Consider the following 23,410-nt stretch of genomic DNA (forward strand, 5'->3'; position numbering starts at 1 on the left):
GAGTTGATTTTTTTTCACTCAGCATAATTCCCCAGAGATTCATCTGAATGTTTATCAATAGTTTGATCCTTTTTGTTGCTGAGTAATTTTCCATGGTATGGATGTACCACAGTTTGTTTGCACATTTACCTGTTTTGGTATATCTGAGATGTTTCCAGTTTTTGGCTACTTTCTGAGTATACATACATAGAATAAAGCTTTTATGAATATTTATGTACAGAATCTTATGTGAATGTAAGTTTTCATTTCTCTGGGATCGATGCCTAAGGGTGCAATTGTTAGATCATATGGTAGTTGCATGCCTAGTTAGATAAGAAACTGCTACACTGTTTTCCAGAGAGACTGTACCATTTTACATGCCCACCAGCAAAATATGAGTTACCTAATTTGTGTGTGTCCTCAACATTTGGTATTTTCACTGTTGTTTTTTTCCATTTTAGCCATTCTCATAGATATGTAGTGATATCATTGCAGTTTTCATTTACATTTCTCTAATGGCTAATGATGTTGAACATCTTTTCATGTGTGTATGTCCCGTGAGTATATCCTCTTTGATGAAATGTTAGTTCTCGTCTTTTGTCCATTTTCTAACTGGATTGTTTTTACTGTTGTTTTCAGAGTGCATTATATATTCTAGATACTAATCCTTTGTTAGCTATGTGTTTTGCAGATATTTTCTCCTATTCTGTAGCTTGTCTGTTTTTCTTAATAGTGTTGTTCACAGGACAAAAGTTTTTAAATTGTGTCAAGTCCAAGAACTTTTTGTGTAGTCCTATATCTCCCCCCAATTTTCTCCTATTTTTTTTCCTGCAAGTTTTATTGTTTTACATTTTACATTTAAGGCTGTGATCCATTTTGAGTTAATTTTTGTATAAGACATGAGGTTTAGATCAAGGCTTTTTTTTTTTTTTTTTGTCTGTGGATATCAAATTGTTTTCTGGAGTCTCTATTCTGTAGATCTGTGTTCCCTCTACTAAAACCACACTGTCTTCGCTATTGTAGCTATATAGCAACCCTTAATATCTGGTGGAGTGATTTCTCCCATTTTATTTTTCTCCATCAAGGTTGTTTTAGCTATTTTAATTCGTTTGAGTTTCCATAAAAATTTGCTGGGATTTGGTAGGAATTGCATTGAATTTATAGATCAGTCTGGGGGAGAACTGACATCTTTACTATGTCGATTCTTCTCATCCGTGAACATAATATGTCTCAACATTTATTTTGATCTTCTTTGATTTGTTTCATCAGCATTTGTAATTTTCAGTACCCACATCATGTACATGTTCATTTTGTTTGACTTATACCTAAGTATTTCATTTTATTTGTTGTCAATTTAAATGGTATTGTGTTTTAAATTCCGGTTTCCACATGTTCATTGTTAGTACATAAAAACACATTTTTTATACATTGATCTTGTATGCTTGTGAACTCATTTCTTAGTTCTAGGAGTTTGGGTTTTTGGGGGTTTTTTGTTTTGTTTTGTTTTGTTTTTGATTCCTCGGGATTTTCTACATAGGTAGTTACATCATCCACAGATAGGGATAGTTTTATTTCTTCCTTTCCAATCTGTATGCCATTTATTTCCTTTTCTCATATTGCACTGGCCAGAACTTCCACTACTCTGTTAAATAAGACTGATGAAAGCAGACATCTTTGCTTTGCTTCTGAGTTTACATGGAAAAGCCTTAGTTTAGTCTTTCACTGGAAGTATGGTTTTAGCTGTAGGTTTTTTCGTAGATGCTTTTATCAGATTGAGGTAATTCCACTCTGTTCCTGACTTGCTGAGAATTTTTATCATTAATAAGTACTGGATTTTGTCAAATGTTTTTTCTGCATCAGTTGATACAGTCATATGAATTTTCTTTAACTTGTTGATGTGGTAGATTACATTGACACTTGTTTTTTTTAATGTTGAGTCAACCTTAAACTTATGGAATAAATTCTACTTGTTCTGCTTTCTAGTTCCGTTTAAACATTGTTGGATTTGGTTTGCTAGAATTTTCTTGAGGATTTTTAATTCTTTGAGAGATTTTTAAATGTTCATGAGAGACGTTGGTCTGTAGTTTTCTCTTTTTTTTCGTGCTGTCATTTCCTGACTTTGTTACAAAGGTAATACTGGCCTCTGTTTTTAGAAGAGTTTTTGAAGAACTGGTATTGATTTTTTTTAGGTATTTAGTTGAATTCTCCATTGAAACCATCGGGCCTGAGTATTTCTTTTGGCAGAGCTTTTAAACTACAAAGTCAATTTCTTTAATGCTTATAGGACTATTCAGATTATCTTGGTTGACTTCTCATCATGTGTGGTGCATTTTTACTAAATCATTGAATTTATGAGCATAGAGTTGTTCACAGGATTTTCTTTTAATCCTTTTAATGGCTGCAAGATCTGTAGTGATATACCCTGTTTCATTCCTTTATTGGTGGTTTGTGTTTTCTCTGTTGTTTATTTTTTTCTGTCTTGGTAGAGGTTTATCAATTTTACTGATGTTTTTCTGAAGAATTAGCTTTTTGTTTCATTGATTTTTCTCAGTAGTGTTCCTGTTTTCAATTTCATTGATAACTGTTCTTATCTTTATTATTTCCTTCCTTCAGCTTATTTTGGATTCATTTTGCTCTTTTTTGGTTTTCTTAACTTAAGAACTTAGATTATTGATTTGAGACCTCTCCTTGTCTCTAAAAGTACTCTCTTTTAAGCCTTCCTGATAATCAGCATTTTTTAAACCTCAGTTGTCATCTCTGATCATCAGTTTCACTAATGATTCTCTGACTGTCTGTTATAAAGCTCCTTGTTTACAAACATCTGCACATAAACTATCCCAAAGGCACCTCAAATTAAACTTGTATAAAACTAAACTCATTATCTTCACTCTCTCCTGGGCCTCCCAGATCTGTAACTCCTACTTTTCTTTTTCTTAGCTGATTGCTACTATTTATTCAGGGACTTAAGATAGGTTATTTCAATTTCTTTAGTAAGTAATGATGATTATACTTTTTAAATAGCTCTTGAATTTTTTTTTTTTTATTTTCAGTAGATTCCTGCCACTGCCTTATTTCAGGTCTTCATCTCTTACCTTGAAAGTAGAGTAATTTTATAAGGCTTATGAAAAATATCAACTCCCTGTTCACACCCCATTTCCCACTCCCCAGAAGCATACTCCTTCCGTTATTTTAGATTTTTTTTTTAAAAAACATTTCTTAGTTTCTAAATGCCAGATATACTGTTTCTTTTTAGATTTTCCATTTTAGGCCTTCTGTAGTGACTTCCCAAAATGAGAGGTGAGGATTTAACTCTTTTATAACACTCCCATTCTATCTATCTATTGGTAATATATGTAATAGGTGCTTACAATATGTAAATACATATAATTGTGTAATACATATAATATATATACCATCCCCATTATATATACATACATATATATACACACACATGCACACACACACACACACACACACACACACATAAGCATACTTTTCTCTCATCTTCCCAATATAGTTATATCATAAATTGCACATAGATCAATATTTATTATTTGAATTACTATTGCATAAATGTTATTCACAGTCTGGCCATGTAGCATACTATATTATGTTTTCTTTTATGAGTTTTTGTTTTCCTTTGAATTTTTTCATTGTTTGTTTTGTTTTCTACATACTTAGTAGTAGTTCATTCTCTGACTTCTTGCTTTTACTTTGTCAATTTCACCATCTTGGATTCATTTCTCCCAGAGCCCTCTAATCTCTGATCTACCATCTGAAATTGTTGTTCTCTTCATCTGCTACTCAGCTAGGTTCTCCTTCTATAGCAGTCTTGTGTTCCGTCTATTTCTTTGTTGACTTTCCTGTTTCATGGATCTTACTTGTACTTCCCGTTTTTTGGTTTATTCCCGTGTTTTGATATAGCACATATTCCATCAGTTTCCTGTGAGTACATGGGAAGTACATCTTTTTGAAACCTTGCATGTCTGAAAAGGTCTTTATTCCGTCTACCTTCACACTTAATTGATAATATTGGATGTCAAATTCTTGCTTGGAAATAATTCTCTCTTCAACTATTGAAGGTATTATTCCATTGTCTTCTAGCTTTGAGGGTATTATATTATAATTCCTGAACTTTTGTGTGACCTCTTCATTTTTTTATTTTATTTCTTCTATGGAAGTTTTCAGGGTCATCCCTGCAATACTGAAATTTCAGATGATGTGCCTTAGTATGGGGTTTTTCATACACTGAGCTGGTGTTTGGTGACCCCTTCCAATTAAGAAATTAATTTCTTTTAGTTTGGAGAAATTTTCTTGAATTAGGTTTCTGCTAATTCCTCCCCCCCCCCCATGTTTTTTCTGTTAAGAATAAGAAGATTATGGAAATCCTCTTATTCTAATATATGATGTCCCAGACTGATCTAAATTTATTTTCTCTCCTAATTTATCTTAATATTTTTGTGAAATTTTCTCAGATATGTACGGAACTTTTTATTTTAATCCTTCTATTGATCTTTTCTTTCTGCCATAATTTTTATTTTGCAATAACTTGTCATTTTGTTTTATGATGGTATATGTGTGTATGTGTATTAAATGGCATCTGATTCTTATTTCATGGATTTAGTGTCCTCTCTCTGAGGATATTAATGATTATTTAAAATGTTTTATTCTTCCTGGATTTTTTCTTTTAGCTTTCTTTATCTTTCTATTTTGTTTTGATCTTTCTTATGTTAGAGGCTTTCTTCAAATGTGTGGTGATCCTTTTTGTCCATATTGAATATATTTTTTGTTTATATTTAAGAATGAGACACTAAATTGTAGGCAGGGCTTGCTAACTTACTATAAGGTAATTTGGCAAGACCTTTTCATTGGGGGATCTCCAGTCAGTACCTTTAGAATTTTTCTCTTTAGTTGTTCATATTCTCCAGAGAAGAATCTTCTAATTCTTGGCTAGAGATTAATAAGCCTAGTGGTAAGCCAATGTTCTTAGAGCTGTTAAAGAAGGGACTGGGGACTCAATGTTCAGTTTGTAGACTTCTGCTTAATCCCTTACAAACTTTAACTTAATCCCTGTTTTTAGTACAAATTCCCTACTCTCAGCTCTCCCTGGTGTCCCTAATCCAGAGGTCATCTGGTTTACCCTCTCTGAGGAAAAGTCTGCTGGGCTTGGGTAGGGAGAATCACCCAGATGTGTAGCATGTGGTGGAAAAGAGGGGTCTCCTTAATCATTCATATTCCTGCTTTCAGCCCCACTTTCAGCACTGTGAGTTATCTTGGCCTGCTAATTCCAAATCCTTTCTAGGATTCTAGTTACAATTTTCCAAGTTTTGTTCTTATCTCCTTTCTTACTGTCTTTGTCCTTGTGGTTTTATGCTTTTATCTTTTTCTTAAAAAAAATCTCCTTACTATTATTTCACAGGTGTTTGGGAATGCAGCAGCAATAAATGCATGTGTTTAAGTCTTTAACTAGAGACCTTACTGGTCTCCTTTCCCCAGTGTTACCCCGCTCCAGTTCACTTTTACATAACTGCCATAGTGATCTTGATATAATAATAATCTGTTCTAATCATCTCTTCAGTAGTTCCCATTGTCCAATTGTAAGTTATTTCTTTGCATAATATACAAAGTATCCTGTATAATCTAACCCCTACCTATTTTTCAGCCTCATTTCTTGTTTGCAGCATTACTTTATTAAAATTGAAGTATAGTTGATTTACAGTATTGTGTTAGTTGCAGGTGTATAGCATAGTGATTTGGTTTTTTGGCAGATTATACTCCATTATAGGTTATTCCAAGATATTGAACAGAGTTCCCTATGTTATACACTAAATCCTTGTTGCTTATCTATTTTATGTGTAGTAGTTTGTATCTGTTAATCCTGTACTCCTAATTTGTCCCTCCCCCCTCACTCTTCCCTTTAGTAACCATAAGTTTTTCTGTGTCTGTGAGTAATATTTATGGTTTTGCAAACACCCAGTATTCTTTCCTTCTCCATATTTTTGGATGTTCAGATGATTTTACCTGGCATACCCCACCCCATCGTCTGCCTGGTAGCTGCTCCCATGTCAAGCCATCTCTTCTGTGAAGCCTTCCTTGACTCATCTTTCTAATAGCTTGTTCTATGTACAGTATTGTCAGCGTTTATAATAGTGTAGTTATTTATTTACATATTTGTCTCCCTTACTGGAATTTGTGCTTATTGATAACAGAGATTATATCTTAATTATTTCTGTATCTTCAGAATTTAACAATATGTGACATGAACTTGGGGGCCAGTATACATTTTTAATTTATTTGTCCTCTGATATGTACACAGCACACTGTACTCAGCCTTTGATTGTAAAAGAGATACAAAGCTAACAGACATGTGTACATGAGTATTGTTCAATGTTATTAAATATTCTACATTTTAATTGTTGCTAAATTTTCCATTTTAAGGATACACCATAATTTGTTTAACTAGTACTCCATTGTTATGTTATTAATTCATGTTTCTAACTTTTTGTCCTTTTAAATTGTGCTTCAATGAGCCTAGATATAGCTAAATTTTAGGGTACATCCGTTAAAAGCTTTTGATTATAGTTCCTTCCAAGTAAATTGTACTAATTTATATTTTTGCCACCAGTTCATCAGGTTACCCACTTTTCTGCACTCTTTTCTCTACTGCTTTTGAAATCATCATTACTACCACGACCATCATTGTTATCATTCCTTTCTAAAATTTATAGGTGAAAATAATATTTCTCTTTAATTTGCATTTCTCTGATTATTAGTCACGTTGAGTTTTTAAAAAGTATTTATAAACAATTTCCATTTCATTTTTTTAGTTGCCTGTTTGTGTCTTTTGACCATTTTTTGTAAGAATATTTTTTCTCTTACTGCCGCAGTTGTTTTTCTTAAAGGAGAAAAAAAGATATACTGTAGCAGTGTTTATGAGAATATATTGCTTCCTTTGACATTGAATTTAATATTATCTAACAATATTTATATGTGTAACTTAAAATAAAAATAGTTATAGTAGAAAGCTGTGTCTGGGTTTAATGAGCAAATCTCTGATTTTCATAGCTTTCTATGAAAGTCTTTTAATCTTTACCTAAAATATTTGCAAGCAGACTAGGGTAAAGAAAACATCTGTCCTCTCAACAGAATGCAGCTAGCTAGAAGCAGTTTTACCAGAATCTTTTGAGTTTTACCAGAAGTCATTTTTAAGAAATATTTCAAACATACAAATATGCTATCTTAAACATAGCTGTTCAACTAAAGCTACATACTTGTGCAAACATCATGCCATCCATTTTTAGAACATTTCCATTACCTCCAAAAGTTCTCTCCTGTCTATTTGTGGTTGTCATTCCTACTCTGAACCCCAGGCAACCACTAATTTATTGTCTTTGTAGATTTGCCTTTTCTGGAGAGTTTAAATAGATGGAATCATATTATATGTGGCCTTTTGTGTCTGACTTGATGTTTTCAAGGCTCATCTATGTTGTAACATATATCAGTACTTTCATTCTTTTTTATTGCTGTGTAGCATTCCAGTATATGGACATACCATATTTTTTATCCATTTATTAGTTGATTGACATTTGTTTTTTATTTCCCAAATATAATTTTGGCTCTTTCATTTAGGTCCATAATCCACCTTGAGTTGATTTTTGTTCATAGTTAGAGGTAGGGGTTCAACTTCATTTCCATGTAGATATGCAGTTGTCCCTATATTGTTTGATCAAAAAGACTGTGCTTTCCTCCATTAAATTGTCTTGGCACCCTTGTTAAAAATGAATTGACTGTAAGTATTAGGTTTTATTTCTGGGCATTCTTTCTGTCCCATTGATCTCTGTGGCCAGCCTATGCTAATACCATACTGTCTTGATTACTGTAGCTTTGTAATAAGTTTTCAAATTGAGTAGTGTAATTCCTGCAATTTATTCTTCTTTTTCAGATTGTTTTGGCTATTCTGGGTCCTTTTTATTTCCACATAAATGTTAAAGCTTGTCTGTTTCTACAAAAATAGCCCATTGGAATTTTCATAGGAATTACATTGAATTTGTAGATCAATTCCTGGAAAACTGACATCTTAACACTATTGAATCTTTCAATCCATAAACATGGAGAATCTCTTCATTTTTTTAAAGATGTTCTTTAGTTTCTCTTAGCAATCTATAAAGTTTTCAGTGTATAGACCTTATAGTTCATTTGGTAAGTCTATTCCTAAGTGCTTTAGTTCTTTGTGATGCTATTCTGAATGGAATTGTTTTCTTAATTTCATTTTCATATTGTTCAGTACAATTACTTTTTTAATAATGTCAAGGGTGTATGGTGTATTCTCCCACAAATTTTGACTGTTAGTAGCATTTTACTTCTAGTATTATATATAATTTAATAAGCCTGCAGAGAACAATCACTGATGCATATCACGGGACCAGAATGCTGGGCAGTTAAATGCCTAGCTGCAGTTTTGACCCTTAAAGAATGAAACTCCTAAAAAATTTAAAGTATGTTAATACAGAAATAGTCCTGAGAATTCAATTTGAAGACATGATAAAATATTTGTGGTAAGGCTCTCTTAATAATGCTGACTTGTGTTTCTTGACATTTCATTGATTTTTGAAATTTTTATAAATGTACTCCTTTGCATTTAATATGTATCAATCAGCAAATTAAGTAGATAGTGCTTATGTTGAGAATTCTGGCCTCAAGTTAATGGTTTGTTGTAGTGCTCATTTGTGATTCTATCACGTTGAAAAATGTTATTTAGGGGGAAAAATTGCACCCTGCAGTTAGTTATTACACTAGAAAGAAGATGTATTTTTGCCAGTTTGTTTTCCTAGCTTTTCAGTAGACAACCATCATTTAAATCATTTGTTTTTAAAAGGTGTGATCTTGGAGAATGCCTGTATGTCATAAGATAGGATGAGGTATTATACTTCAAAAGCTTCATAACATTGGGGCTTTTCCAGCTGACTGAAGAAATTGAAAGTATATTATTTCACATCTTTAGTTTTTCTTTTGTAAAGTTTTTCTTAAAATTTTGGCACCAGTTATTGCTTATCGACCAGTGAGCATTAATGAACACTAAAACAAATGACCAGATTTATTTGTGCATGTTAATAGAAAAACTCAGATCATCACACTTACTTCAACAGCTTATTTTTACTACAGAAAGTTACTGTTTTACACAGTAAAACTAATGGTATTTTGTGTTGCTCTGCTCCTGAGCAAATTTGAGGACCACCAAGTTAAATAAATCATTAGAAAGGAACAGAAATGTGACTATACTCAGTGTACTAATTTGCTTATAGGCAGCAAAGACCTACCAAAATCTACACATTCAATTCAATGACCATCCTGTATAGCACTTTTAGGCTGTAATGAGTAAAAAGCAATTAACACTTCTCTTCAACCAAACATAGATGTCAAGTAGACTATTATTTACCTGAAAGCTAAGGAGGCAAATCAAGAACAGTCTTGTCCATTGTATTCATAGTCTCCTACCAGATAGACACATTTTTTCCTGTATTTTCAAATACTCAAAGCTATTTAAATTGACATGTAAAGTTTTGTAAATCACATGTTGAGGGAGAATGTAAATTATTATTATTGTAAATTATTACATTATTGAATGTAAGTTATTATCCCAGGAAATCCAAGGATATTTTGACCTCCAAGTAATGATGCGTGACTTTTCCCTCACAGACATGCTGCAAAGGAAGGTGGAAGAGGTCACAGAGGTTTTCGAGCATCGTCGTCGCAAGGAGCAGGAACGCAATGTCGTGATTGCTTTTGATTGAATGACCATATCTTCAGCATGTTGTTTCTAGGTTATGTATTACCTACAAATTTTGATTGTGTTCATTAGAGTAGTATTTACAGTTATTATTCAATCTTTGGTAGCAATAAAGTGTGTGTGTATTTTTTTCCACTTAAATATTGTGCTACTGAGAATTATACTGTAGTTTGGCTTTAAGTAATAGCAAATCAAAACTATATCAGCCCTTCAGTCTAGGCAGCAACCTATTTGATGTTGACTGTTGACTCCGTGTGTTTAATTCATGTCTTACTTTCCTAGAGTCCATGTTACCACCAGCATACATTCATAGAGAAATGTTTGCCCAAAAAATAGTTGCCAACCAGTCTTTACTGAGTGCCTGTTAACATTCAGCATATAGTGCTAGATACTGTGAAGTCTCTCTCCTCAAAAGAACTTACTGTCTGCTTTGACATAAAATTAATACCTGTCTGTATAAAAGTAATATAGACAGTACAGGGAAGTATGTTATGAATTACAGAAAGTATGCTATAGAAATTCAGAGAAGGAAGGAAATGTTAGGGTGGATTTGGGGCTTGAATTAGGTTAGTTTTAAAAGGGTAAAGTTCAGGCAATTCATTTTTGATGTATGGATAATCTGGTGTTCTACTTGGTTTTAGCAAATGATTTATAGTTGTTAGTTTTGTGTATTTGTTTATCTGTTTTTCAAGCAAAAGCCTTGTTCATAGCTTGATCTCTTGTGTTTCATGTTTTACCTAAGTCATAAATAAAGGCAGTGCTCTAAAAAAGAAAAGTAAAACACTAAAATAAACTGCTTTAAAGTTTTTGAGTGACTAGAGCTTAGTTGCCTGTAATTACTGAGCTGAATTTCTGTTGTACTGACTGAACATGACCGTCCTGAGGAGAACATATTATGGAAGGAAGACATTTTTGAAATATTAGTAATTTACATCACCTTATGAGTAAACTAAATATCGGAACTTACATGGGCTTTTTATTTCCAACCCAAACTTCTCAAAGTTGCAGCTTCTAATCAGGTAAGTTTTTCTTGCCTCTCAAAATTAGAAAATATGAAAATAATCCAAAGACTATTTAATTTTATGGATGATTTCTACAGCTTTTGAGTATAATCTTGAGTAATCTTTAATTTTTGAGTCCAATATTATTACTGTTGTTTTCGGAGATTCAACTCTTGTAGTCTGTGCATATTTTAAGTTCTGCATTCAGAAAAGTACATAATATATAGGAGGAAATGCTGGAATTATTCTGGTCCCTTCTTAATTAAGTGGACAGATAATTTCATTTGGAGCATTCTTATCTGTCTATAACGTGAAAAAGTTGGACTATATTAAGGTTTTCCCAACTGGAGGAAACTAGTTTTCATTTCTCTGAAGTTTTGTGACTCCATTATGTCTTTTGACTACCAGTACATGCTTAGTATAAAGTTCCTCAACAAAATAAAGAGGGGACTACAGTACTCCTGTTGACTTTGCACTGGGAGTGTTAGTGTTTTTTCCCCAGGACATAGAAGAGGCAGGTGGATGGCAGTGGCTTCTAGATGAATACAGTAACACTGTAGGTTTACTGGTAGATGTCAGTGTACTGTTTGAAATCTAGAGTCTTGGACTAAGTCATCTCTAAGGTTCCTTCAGACTCTGTTTCTAACATGTGTCTAAAAGAAAAGACATTGTTGGGCAAATATTAATTAAAAGATCAGAAATAACCTATTCTTGCCAGTAATTTGAGGGTTACATTTATGTTAGCTACTGGAGTTTTGAGCCTTTCCTAACCATTGTTAAAGACCAGCTAAGCTATTAGCTGAAGGAGAATTCTTAAATTTGTCGTCCTGACACTTTCCTAGTGCTTATCTACATTTTTTGTCTTTGAAAAAGATGCTATATTTTTTCTCTCTATAATAGCATTTATGCTATCTCATTTGGGGAATTTGAAAGACATGCACAGTTGTTTACTCTTAATATTAGATGAGTGATGCTATCCCTCTTCAAGAGAAGATTTTTGGTTTTAGCATCTTTCATATCTAGAAATTGTAATTGCTTCATAATGTATTCATCAAAAGTCTGCTGTGAACAAAGCACCTAAAAAGGACAAAGTCTGAAAAGATGTCTATGTTAAGGAGGAACTTCTGGCTTAATTAAACTAACATTGTTAAATTGTCAGAAAGACAAATGAGGCATATTTTTCAATTTGTCATAAATACTTCTGAGGCAAAATTGTGAAATTACCTCATGGTAAGATCTCTGTGCCCATGAATAACATCTAGAAATCTCAAAGCTTTTTATATACCATCTGATACCCTTTTGAAGTGGAGCAAGGGATGCCACGGGAAATGGAATAGCTGTTACTCCACAGTTAGTAAATTTGGCAGAGCTAGAAATAGCCTGGTTTTCCTTCTAATACGATTTTCTGAATGTTTATCCCTTGGTACCTACCACTCAGATTGGCTACAGTTAAACACAGGTGAGTAGAGTACTTGTTTATGACCTTGCTTTCTAGTTGTAATTCTACCCCGTGTATGTCTTTTTAGCCACTTATTCTCCACTCATCCCACCTAGTGGATTTGTAATGTAGTGTGTATCACTTCAGTATCAATAGAGTGTATGTTTTATTAGAAGTTATATACAAGTCTGTTGTGGTGGTCAGTGTGATATTTGTTCCACCCTTTGCCACCTTCCCAGGGGACAGACACACTAGCAACCATTTCCTTGTTGATCAGTGTGTCAATTGGACAGTTTGGTCAAGCGGCAGAATGCAGCCCCACCACCATACAGGATTTACCTGGTGCAGGCTATGATAGGACCCACACTTTGTTTATGCTTAGATTCTGTCCCTGCTCTGTGCCAAAGCCGCAAAGTGGTGCATGTTGGAACTGTATTCATTCACCTGTGTGCTTCAAGAGCACAGTCACTTGCACGTGACAGGTTTTGGATAACTCTAATACATTCTATGACATTTTCAATCTGTTAGAAATTCTCAGGATAGGAAGTACGTCTTCCAGTAACTGCTCTTTGGTCTTATCCTCTAACTTGAGTATGGAAATACAGACAGTTTGAATAAGTCTATACCTACTGGGTAAACTTCAAATATTTGCTCATAGATGGCCACTCTTCAAGTGATTTTAAACCCATTCTTTTGTATAGTACTTTATAGCCACCTTATTCTGAGGGATCATCCCTATTTTATAGATGAGGAAGCTGGCCTAGACCAGCTAAATAAACTTAATGAAACTTACATAGTCTTCTAACTTGCCAAAGTAAAAGTTCAAGTCCAGATTGCCTACTATATTATGTTGTCAATAACTATGAAAACAGAATCCAAGCATCGCGACCCCTTACCCTCCCCCCCAAAACCCATGATCTTTTTCTTCTTTAGCCCTTGGTGATAAAAGAAGGGTTCTCTTTAATTTAAAAAATAATTGACTAGGTGATGTAATCATCTGGTTCAAAATTCAAAGTATACAAGAAGATACAGTGAAAAGTTTTTCCCACCCTGTCCATCTCCATCCAGTTAACCTACTTGGAGTCATTTACTTACTGCTTGTCTGTTTTCCCAGAGGTATTTTATTGCATATACAAGCAAACACACATATATATATTTCTTCTTTTTTTTAAACTCAAATGGAAGCATACTATATGCATTGTTCTGTGGCCTTGCTTTTGCACTAAATATATTTTAGACGTTGTTCAGTAGCAAGCAGTCCATAGAGAACTTTGTCATCTTTAAGATTGCTGCATAGTTTCCATTCAATAGATGTATAACATTTGTGGATATTTAAGTTGTTTCCAATATTTTGTTATTATAAACAATATTGCAGTGAATAATTTGATATATATACTTACTTTCTTGATACATAGAACTGAGGATAAGTTGAATTTTTGTTCTAAAGGGAATGTGCATTTATGATTTAAATTGAATCCTCAAGTTGCCTTCCACAGAGGTTGTACCAATTTATGTTTCTACCAGCAATGTATTGAGGATGCCTATTTCCTCTCAGTCTCAACAAAACAAGTGTGTTCTCCAACTTGTGAGTCTTTGCTAATCTGGTAAGTGAAAAATGTTACTTTAATGTACTTTTAGAAAATAAACTTTATTTTTTAGAACAGTTTTAGATTTACAGAAAAGTTACATAGTACAGCATTCTGTATCCCTCCACTCAGTTTTATTTAGTGTTAACAACTTACATAACTCTGGTAATTTTGTCACACTAAAGAACCTTATTTTTAATTAAAATGCATAGTTTATTCATATTTCCTTAGTTTTTACCAGGGCCCCTTTTCTGTTCAAGGATCCCATCCAGGAGATCACATTACATTTAGTCATCATGTCTCCTTTGATTCCTTTGGCTGTGACAGATTCTCAGACTTATCATATTTTTGATGACCTTGACAGTTTTGAGGAGTACAGGTAAGGTTATTTTATAGTCAGTGTACTTTGAAATTTACATCTCACTTGTGAGTAAACGTCTTTTTTTTCATATATTTAAGGACATTTGTATTTCCATTTCTGGGAACTAGGAACCCATTCTCTTAACCAGTAAGCTACTACTCTCTTGATTCACCGTAACTATCAATAAAAACATTCAGGGGCCTGAATACACATGGGTTTCTGATTCTCAGGATAGGAAGTACAATGTCTTGTAAGCCTCTGTTGGAGATAGAGGAGAACCATTAGTGCAAGTGATGTGGTCAAACGTGTGTCTGATCACTCTGGCTACACTGCGGAGGATAGACCAGATGCTCAACTGGAAACAGCAAGTAGGCAGGTTGCGGGATAAGAAGTCCTTGAAAGCAGAAGCAGGGCTGATAGGGACACATTCCCAGGGAAATTAGGGGGTGGGGGAGCAGGATTTGGTGATACCAAAGGAGATAATCAAGAAGTCCAAGGCGACTCCTAGGCTCATGAGCTGGATATTTTGGGTGTTGCCTTTAACCTATATGAGAAATTCAATAGAAATGCTTGGACGATTTACAGTATACCGTTGCTCAATACCTACTCTCGGGTTCTAGCTTTGCGCGACTACAATTCCCAGAGCCCCGCGCTTCACCACAATCCCCTTAGAGTCGGCCGCGCAGAGTTCTGGGACTTGAAGTCCACGGCCTATTTACCCAAGTTAGAGCTAGGGGCCTGTGGAAACATGAAGAGGTAAGGGCTGTCTGAGAGCAGGCGGCGAACGGAGCTCTGTTCTAAGTTTTAACTTTTCAGATGGTTTTTGATATTTTGGGCTTGGGGTGTGTCTCGTTCTGGGGATGCGGTTTCGCGTGGGCGGGGAGACAAAGGAGGAGGGAGAAGGGGAGACGGGCTGGACAGGCCTGTAGGGCGAAGTTCAGGAAGGGCTGCCGCCGCCACTGCCCGTCGCCGTAGGGATGTCCTCCCGGCATGGGCACCTAGGCCGTGGCGCCGGCCCTGGGAGCTGGACGGATGCTGTAGCTTCTTCCTATTTCAGATGGACCCACCCGGGTAAAAAGGTCTTGGCTGACTGTTGAAACCGGCCAGCGCCGGGGAAACATGGGCCAGCTCCTCGTCGTCCCGCCCTACCTCCACTTTATCCTCAGTAAGGGGCTCAGGGTGGGCGCAATTATTTGCAGTATTGTGTATGAAAGGGGACTTGATGGGGCTCCGAGAGCATGGAGCGCATTCAGATCTTAAAGTAAGCAAGTGATACTTTGTTTCTACAAATTTAGAAGCAAAGTATCAAACCGGTTCCATTTATTATAGGAAGACAGGCACTGCTGCTAGCAGTTCCCCCTACTGGTTCTGCAAGAAATGGCAGCTTTAACGTGTCTGGTCATTGTTGGAAGCCTGAGCTTCACAGTTCTTGATTGTACACAAAGACTTTTTAAAGGGTCCACATTAAGTGAGCTTTGTATTCACTCTGGAAGTAGAATAATCACTCTGGAATAGAGTGGTGCATTTAAAATTCTTACTGGTAATTATGCTCTCCTGCACTGTCAGTTTCTGCATCTTTTAAAAAAGTGTTTCTGATTTTTCCTGCCTCAAAATGACTTGAAACGTTTATGCTCTATCTCATACATGCAAAATAATGTATATATACTAGTTAAAGAATAATAATAGACTTGGACCCACTATAAGATTTAGAAATAGAGCATTAACTGAATCAGTGTGATAGATACTGTATCAACAGATACAACAGGACCATTGACTCAGAATTAATAGAACATTACCAGTCAGAAGCCCGCTGTGTGCCTGTCCCTAAGTGCTTCCTGTGGGGACCACTATCCAAAATTTTGCATTAATCAGTCCCTTGCTTTTTTAAAAAAAATAGTTTTACCACATATGAACTTTTATCTAAACAAAATATTGCTAGTATTATCCAATTTTCAACTCTGTATAAATGGACACATATTGTGTGAATTTTTCTGTGACTTCCTTTTTTCACTCTGCATTTCTTTTTGAAATTCTTGTGTTCTGATGTATTTAGCTTTGTTTTTTTTTTCATTTCATAGCCACTTGAAACTTAGCAAGAACTTTCAGAATTCTAAATAATAGCTAAAATTAAGATACTTAAAAGGGATTTTTGAAAACCCTGGGCTTCTGGATATTTCAAAACTAGGAGTTTGAGATTTGCAGATACTGACAGGTAAATATAAAATAGATAAACAAGTTTATACTGTGTAGCACAGGGAAATATATTCAATATCATACAGCTCACGGTGAAAAAGAATATGAAAATGAATATATGTATATTCATGTATGACTGAAGAATTGTGCTGTACACCAGAAATTGACACAACATTGTAAACTGACTATAACTCAATTAAAAAATTTTTTCCCAAAGTAGGTATAAGTCTTTCTAGAGTATGGGAATCTTGCTTATAATTATAAGACATACATCTTCTAGGCCTCCTCATAACCCCAATAGTAAAGAGCTATTTTTTTAAAGGGCTATTTTTTAAGGAAGGTATTTAATATTTATTTTCCTCATGGAGTTAACTCATTTTGTTTTTGTCTTTTATAATCTGTTGTTGCATACTCAGGTGGTCCTGCTATTTCTTTACACTCAGAGTTAGTTAGCTCATATTAGCGATACCTAGATTTCTACACAGTAGTGCTTAAACTATAAAATATTATGAATCCGTGCACCTTTGTTTCTATACTCTCTCCTTTGGTGATCTTTTCCTCTCTCACAGCTCCAGATCCTGACCACACAGATGACTGAAGACTTTTTCCATGTGCAGCCTCAGACTCTCATCTATGGAACAATCCTCCTATCTCTTACTTTCCTTTTAGCTAATATCACATTCTGTCACCTCGGACTCAATACGTCTTTGATATATTCCTGTTACTTCATGCTGCTGTTTCGGTTGTAATAGGTAGTTGACTCAACACGGCTGAAACAATAGTGACTTCTCTTTCCCAAACCGTTTAGTCCATCTGGAACTTCCTCTTTCCTTCATCGGTCCTGTCATTCTCTCTGTTACACAGCTGGAAATTTGGGGTTATCTTTCACTTCTACCTTACCCCTCCCATCAAAGGGCCTTTCTCTTTCCACTATTACCACTCAGGTCTGGATTTTCATCACCTCATGCTTGATAAATTTAAATAATTTTCTAACTAGTTCTTCTGGTTTCTTTCTTACTAACCCATAAAGCTTATTATAACCACATTCATTTTCCTAAACCATCACTTGTACTGTGTCACTTAACTGCCTAATAAATTACTTTCTAATACCTGTACATTAAGGTCCAGGCCTCTGAGTTGGTGTATTTAAAGCCATTCACAGTCTAATTACCCCTCCAAGATGATCTTCCGATGCTTCCATACATGAATGCCAGCTAAATTGAACTTCTCATTATCCCCCAGATCATATTTCTGTCTCTTCATGCTTGCTCTCCCTGTTCTTTCCTTCATCGCACCCAATCCTTCAAATGCCAGTGTAAGAGTTACCTTTCCCAAGTGTTCATTTACCACCCTTCCTCCCAATTACCTCTTCCGTGAACTCCTAATTTGGCATATGCTTCTTTAAATCTTTCTTCTCCTCTTTCTCCCTCCCTCTCCCTCCTTTTGTCTCTCTCTCCTCCCACCCCTGCAAGCACATGAACAGCATACATACATATCTGTTACCTCTTCCTAAATAAATTGCAGGCTTCTTGAGGATAGGACTATGTTTTGAATATCTGACTCCATCAGTACCCAGCACAGTGCATTCACTGTGTGTGAGCAGGTATTCAGTAAATGTTTGTGGAATGAATGATAAAGGCCACCAAATAGTTAGAGAAGTATCTTTGAAAAATTGGAGTCACTAGTGGTAGATAATATGACTAAAGAATCTATAGAATCTGTTTTGAGATTCATTGTCTCTTCTGCTTTCTGTATATATTCTTGTATCTATTCCAGGGTAAATAGCTGTGTGAAGAGTGATGAGCATGTCTTGGAGGAGCTGGAAACAGAAGGGGAGAGGCAGCTGAAAAGCCTCCTTCAGCACCAACTTGATACCTCTGTCTCCATTGAAGAGTAGGTATTGATTTTGCAAACAGTATCATAGACCCTCAGCTCCAGGTGACAGACGCCTCTTAAAGGCTAGCTGAAACACTCCTCTCCCATCCCTCTTTCCTTGTCAAACTTCTGTTTATGAGGCAGGGTTTCAGTTCTGTGTCTCTTACTCTAGGAAGCCTCCTGTATCCCACTCAGTCTGGGCTAAGTACCTTTCCTGTGTTTTCCTTTAACATACATGGCACTTATAATCCAGTATTATCATTGCCTGTTTACCTGCTTCTCTTCCACAGAAGCAGAAACCACTTTTATCTTTTTTACTGTTAAATCCTCAGTACCTAGCACAGTATCTGATACATAGTAGGTGCTCAGTAAATAAATATTTGATTCAGTCATTTGTTAGTCTTAGACTCTAGGGGACTATGACTATTGATGGAGTTCCATATCATTGCAGTGGTGCTTCAGCCTAGAAATAGGATGTGAGAGAGAAATTGGCTGATGGGTTTCACTGTGGCTTTTTTTTAATGATGAGCCCCATTTCTGTGAATTGTGGTAGGAATTCACAGGTAGAAAAACCAATCTTCCTGTTTGTTTTGCAGATGTGTATCTAAGAAAGAGAGCTTTGCTCCTGGTACTATGTACAAGCCCTTCGGGAAGGAAGCAGCTGGGACTATGACTTTGTCCCAGTTCCAGACACTGCATGAGAAGGACCAGGAGACTGCTTCTCTCAGGGAACTAGGGCTCAATGAAACGGAAATCTTGATCTGGAAGAGTCATGTTTCAGGTGAAAAGGTGAGTGGGGCAATTTTTTTCTGGAGAATAAAAAGTGAGATCTCTTCATTTCGCACTGAGAACCTTTTTATTTTGAGTTCTCACAACACTGAGCTTTGTGTCTGAATTTCCTTTGGTTTTTAGGGTAGGGACCTCAGTAAAAGAGAAGCTGTTCCTTGACTTCTCAGCTAACATGTCTATAAATGATCATTTATGGGCCCTGATCATTTTCTTTCTTATTTAAGGCATCAGATCATCACTTTCAGGGTGTGTCCTCTGTGATACATGCCATCTCATTTCTCTGGTTTCAGAGGACGAGAGTTAGGGCAACCCCTGAAGCAATACAGAACCGTCTTCAAGATATTGAAGAAAGGATCTCAGAGCGTCAGCGCATCCTTTGCCTGCCACAGAGATTTGCAAAGAGCAAACAGCTGACCCGGCGAGAAATGGAAATAGAAAATTCCTTATTTCAGGGAGCTGATCGTCACTCCTTCCTTAAGGCTCTTTACTACCAAGGTATGTGATCGCCACTGATGTGATATGTTCTTTCACTGACAGAAAGATTTAACATTAGGGCATTAACTATGAAGAGTTAGTGGAGGAAGTAGGGGAAAGATGAACTATCGCTACTCTTGAGGAATGTATAGTCCCATGAGAAAGACAAATACGTGCATAGTTAGTTGCAGTACAACGTGGAGATTGCTATTATAGAGACGTGGATAAAATGCTGAGGGAGCACAGGACATAGAACACCTAAGTCTAGTTGGGGAGGTCAGGAGTGGACATTTGTACCAAGTCTCGACAGATCAACAGGCATTTGTCAGGTGAATAAGGGGGAGAGGGCATTACAGATAGTGGCTGAAGAGGCACAGGATTGTGAAAGAACCTGGTGCATCTAGGGAACAAGGAAAAGTTCTGTGTGACAGGAAGTATAGGACATGGTGGGGACTGACAGGAGATGCACTGGAAAGGTAGGTGAAGCTAGATTGTGAAGGGTCTTTAGGCTGAATGATAAATTAGCACAAAATATGTAGGTAAATGGTGTGTGTCTTAATTAGAAAGAATGAGTTTAACAGATAAGTTTTTCTAGGCACTGCGGAAGGTGCACAGATGTTTAAGAAATGGTTCCTGACTTTGTACCATTTGCAGTCTGGTTGGAAAGGGAAACATGTAACCTTTAGTAACAATGCTAGATACAGTTGTTAAGTGCTCTAGGAGGTTCAGAGGAGGGAAAGGCCACTGTGCCTTGGCCTGACTGAAGAAGGCCTCTCAGAGGAGGTAAGATTTAAATGTTCTTTTCATACTACCAAGTGTTCTGGAAGAAGGACAGGCATTTCATTTGTAGCAGATGGTATGATCATTATGGTCTGCTCGGAGGTATTGTGAGAGATGAGGTTAGAAAGGTAGCTAAAATTTTTTAACTTTATTTGGTAGGTAGTGTAGACCTATACAGAGTTAGTTTGTTATTTTGGATATGGTTAAAGGTCTTTGAGCCAAGAGTAACATGGCAAAAGCAATATATGAAAATGATTAATCTGATGGCCAAGAAATAAGATGCAAGAGGGGAAGAACTGGAATTGGGGAGAATGATTTTGGAGGTATTACAGTCATTTCGGCAGGAAGAGCTGGACTAGGGTGAGGGCAATAGAATTGGAAAGAGAAGTGGGTGTGGTTGTAAGACACATTACAAAAGAAGAATTGGGAAAACTTGTTGACTGAGAATGAAGGAGGAGGGTCAGCGGAGAGGAAGTCACTAAAGATAACCCAGGTGTTTCAAGGCTGTGACTTAACAGTTGGCAAAATTAAGAAAGCCTTTAAGGGGAAATTTTGAGGATAGATGATGAGTTTGCTTTTAAATGTGTTGAATTTGTGAGACAGGCAGTATCATCAAATGCAGATACTGAGGAGGAAATGCAGCGGTGAAGCTCTGGGGAGAGGGCAGAACCAGATCCATAGAACTGGGAATCATCCTTGCTTAGATGATAGGTAAAGCCAAGGGAACGAATGAATGATTTGGCAGAGACAGAGAGACCATAGACATGGAAGAGCAGTGGTGAAGGAAGGAATGAGCAAAAAAATGAATAACCTTTGGTGGAGAGACATTATAGCATACTGATTAAGAACATGGGCTCTGGAGGCAGACTGCTGGGAAAATCCTGGATCCCCCACTTACTAGCTATAAGATGTTGGGCGAGCTACTGGTCTATGCTTCATTTTCTTCATCTGTAAAATGAGGATATTAATAGTAGCTATATTACAGGGTTGTTAAGAGGATTAAGTGAGGTAATACGTGTAAATCACTTAAAGCAGTACCTGGTATTTGGGGTGGGTGGGTGGTGTATGAATCTGTTCTGTTTCCTATCTTTGAAACTCCTTGCTTTAAACCTTCACAGCATACCACAAAAAGACAAGTGCAGACAAGTACATGACCTCAATGAAGAGGAAGATAAAATTAGGCACAAAAGGCAAGTCGAGAGTTTTCTTACAGTGTTAGATTTAGGAATGTAACCTAGGGTCCCAGACTTCTAAGTTGAGTGCTTATTTGATTCCATATTCAGTATATGACAATGTTTACAGGAGATGATCCACAGGGAGCATATTATCCTAATACAGAATATTAAAGAGAAGAGTTAGTAGAAGTTGTAAAGCTTTTACATTTAGTGTTATTGATTTTTTTCTTTATACCTTTAAGTTATTGTACAAAGCATAAAATGACCTTAATGAATTTAGATCCTATTTTATAACTAATTATGAATATTTTATTAATCAGTAAAGTATACCTATTGATGATGATGATGATGATGATGATGATATAATAGCTAATATTTTACTTTATTTTGAAAATGAACTTAAACAAAATTGCCTGTTTTTTTGTGGGGGGCGTGTACAATTCTGTGAATTATAAATCGTGTAAATCACGTAGATTCATGTACCCACCACCACAATCAGGATAGAGAACAGATCCATCACCCTAAAACTCCATCATACTATCCGTTGACAGTCACCCCCAATTCCACCCATAATCTCTGGCAATCACTGATCTATTCACCATCACTGTGGTTTTGTCTTTTAGAGAATGTCGTATAAATGAAATCATATGATATGTAATTTTTTGAAAGTGGCTTCTTTCATTCAGCATAATGCCTTTGAGATTCATCCAAGTTGTTGTGTGTATCAATAGTTCATTCATTTTTCTGAGTAGCATCCCATTGTATGGATGTTCCAAAGTTTGTTTATCCATTCACCCATTCAAGTAATTTGGGCTGTTTCCAGGTTATGGTGATTATGAATAATACTGATAAGAATATTCTTGTACAGGTTTCTGTGTGAACATAAAATTTTTATTTCTCTAAGGTAAATATCTATGAGTGGGATTACTGGGTCATATGGTAAGTGTTTATTTAACTTTATAAGAAACTGCCAAACCATTTTCCAGAGTGGCTGAACCATTTTGCATTCTCACCAGCAATGTATGAGAGTTCCAGTTGCTCTACATCTTTGTCAGCGTTTGGTATTGTTGGTATTTATTTTAGTTATTCTAATAGCTGTGAAGTGGTATCTCATTGTAGTTTTAATTTGTTTATCCATTCATCTGTCATTAGACACTTGTGTTACTTCTACTTTTTGGCTATTGTGAATAATGCTGCTGTGAACCTGGATGTACAACTATCTGTTCAAGTCCCTGCTTTCAATTCTTTTGAATATATGCCCCATTTCCTTAATGGCTAATGATATTGAACATCTTTTCATATGCTTATTTGCCATCCTTCTATCCTGTTTGCTGAAGTGTCTGTTCAAATCTTTTGCTGTTTCTTAATTATTTTTCCTGATGACTTTTGAGAATTCTTTATATATTCTAAACACAATTCTCTGTTGGATATATGATTTGCAAATATTTTATCCCAGTCTGTAGCCTGTCTCTTCATTCTCTTAACAGTGTCTTTTGCAGAGCAAGCTTTTTTTATTGTGGTAAAATATGCCTAATATAAAATAGACCATTTTAACTATTTTTTAAGTGTACAGTTCTGTGCCATTAAGTATATTCACATTGTTCTACATCTATCATCACCATCCATCTCCAGAACTTTTTCATCTTCTCAAACTGAAACCCTATATCCACTCGACACTAACTCCCCATTCCCCCCACCCTCATCCCCTGACAACTACCATTCTGCTTTCTCTCGCTATGAATCTGACTACTCTAGGTGCCTCATGTAACTCGAATCATATGGTATTTGTACTTTTGTGTCTGGCTTATCTCACTTAGCATAATATCTTCAAGGTCATCCATGTTGGAGCATGTGTCAGAATTTCCTTCCTTTTTAAGACTGAATATTCCATTGTATATATATATACTACATTTTGTTTATCCATTCATCTGTCTTTAGACACTTGTATTACACCTACCTTTTGGCTATTGTG

The 23,410-nt window shown here is 35.8% G+C and overlaps 2 protein-coding genes across 5 annotated transcripts in view; both read left to right on the forward strand.

Annotated features, from left to right (window-relative positions):
* The window catches only part of NUP62CL (nucleoporin 62 C-terminal like), a 79,308-nt gene extending 68,722 nt beyond the window's left edge, over window positions 1-10,586 (forward strand). For all 3 annotated transcript variants that reach the window (XM_074359150.1, XM_074359151.1, XM_074359152.1), the window contains one exon: window positions 9,676-10,586. In XM_074359150.1, the coding sequence (XP_074215251.1) occupies window positions 9,676-9,770 (95 nt within the window). In that variant the 3' untranslated portion in view covers window positions 9,771-10,586. The remainder of the gene's footprint in view (window positions 1-9,675) is intronic.
* Window positions 10,587-14,866: 4,280 nt separating this feature from the next.
* Window positions 14,867-23,410, forward strand: part of RBM41 (RNA binding motif protein 41) — a 56,950-nt gene continuing 48,406 nt past the window's right edge. The window contains exons 1-5 of one of the 2 annotated variants that reach the window (XM_010946120.3): window positions 14,867-14,908; window positions 18,122-18,238; window positions 18,817-19,009; window positions 19,300-19,504; window positions 21,382-21,453. In XM_010946120.3, coding sequence (XP_010944422.1) covers window positions 14,901-14,908; window positions 18,122-18,238; window positions 18,817-19,009; window positions 19,300-19,504; window positions 21,382-21,453 — 595 coding nt within the window. In that variant the 5' untranslated portion in view covers window positions 14,867-14,900. The remainder of the gene's footprint in view (window positions 14,909-18,121; window positions 18,239-18,816; window positions 19,010-19,299; window positions 19,505-21,381; window positions 21,454-23,410) is intronic. The other variant, XM_045509987.2, reaches the window with a different exon arrangement.

This window comes from Camelus bactrianus, chromosome X, assembly GCF_048773025.1.
Source record: "Camelus bactrianus isolate YW-2024 breed Bactrian camel chromosome X, ASM4877302v1, whole genome shotgun sequence".
Lineage (NCBI taxonomy): Eukaryota > Metazoa > Chordata > Mammalia > Artiodactyla > Camelidae > Camelus > Camelus bactrianus.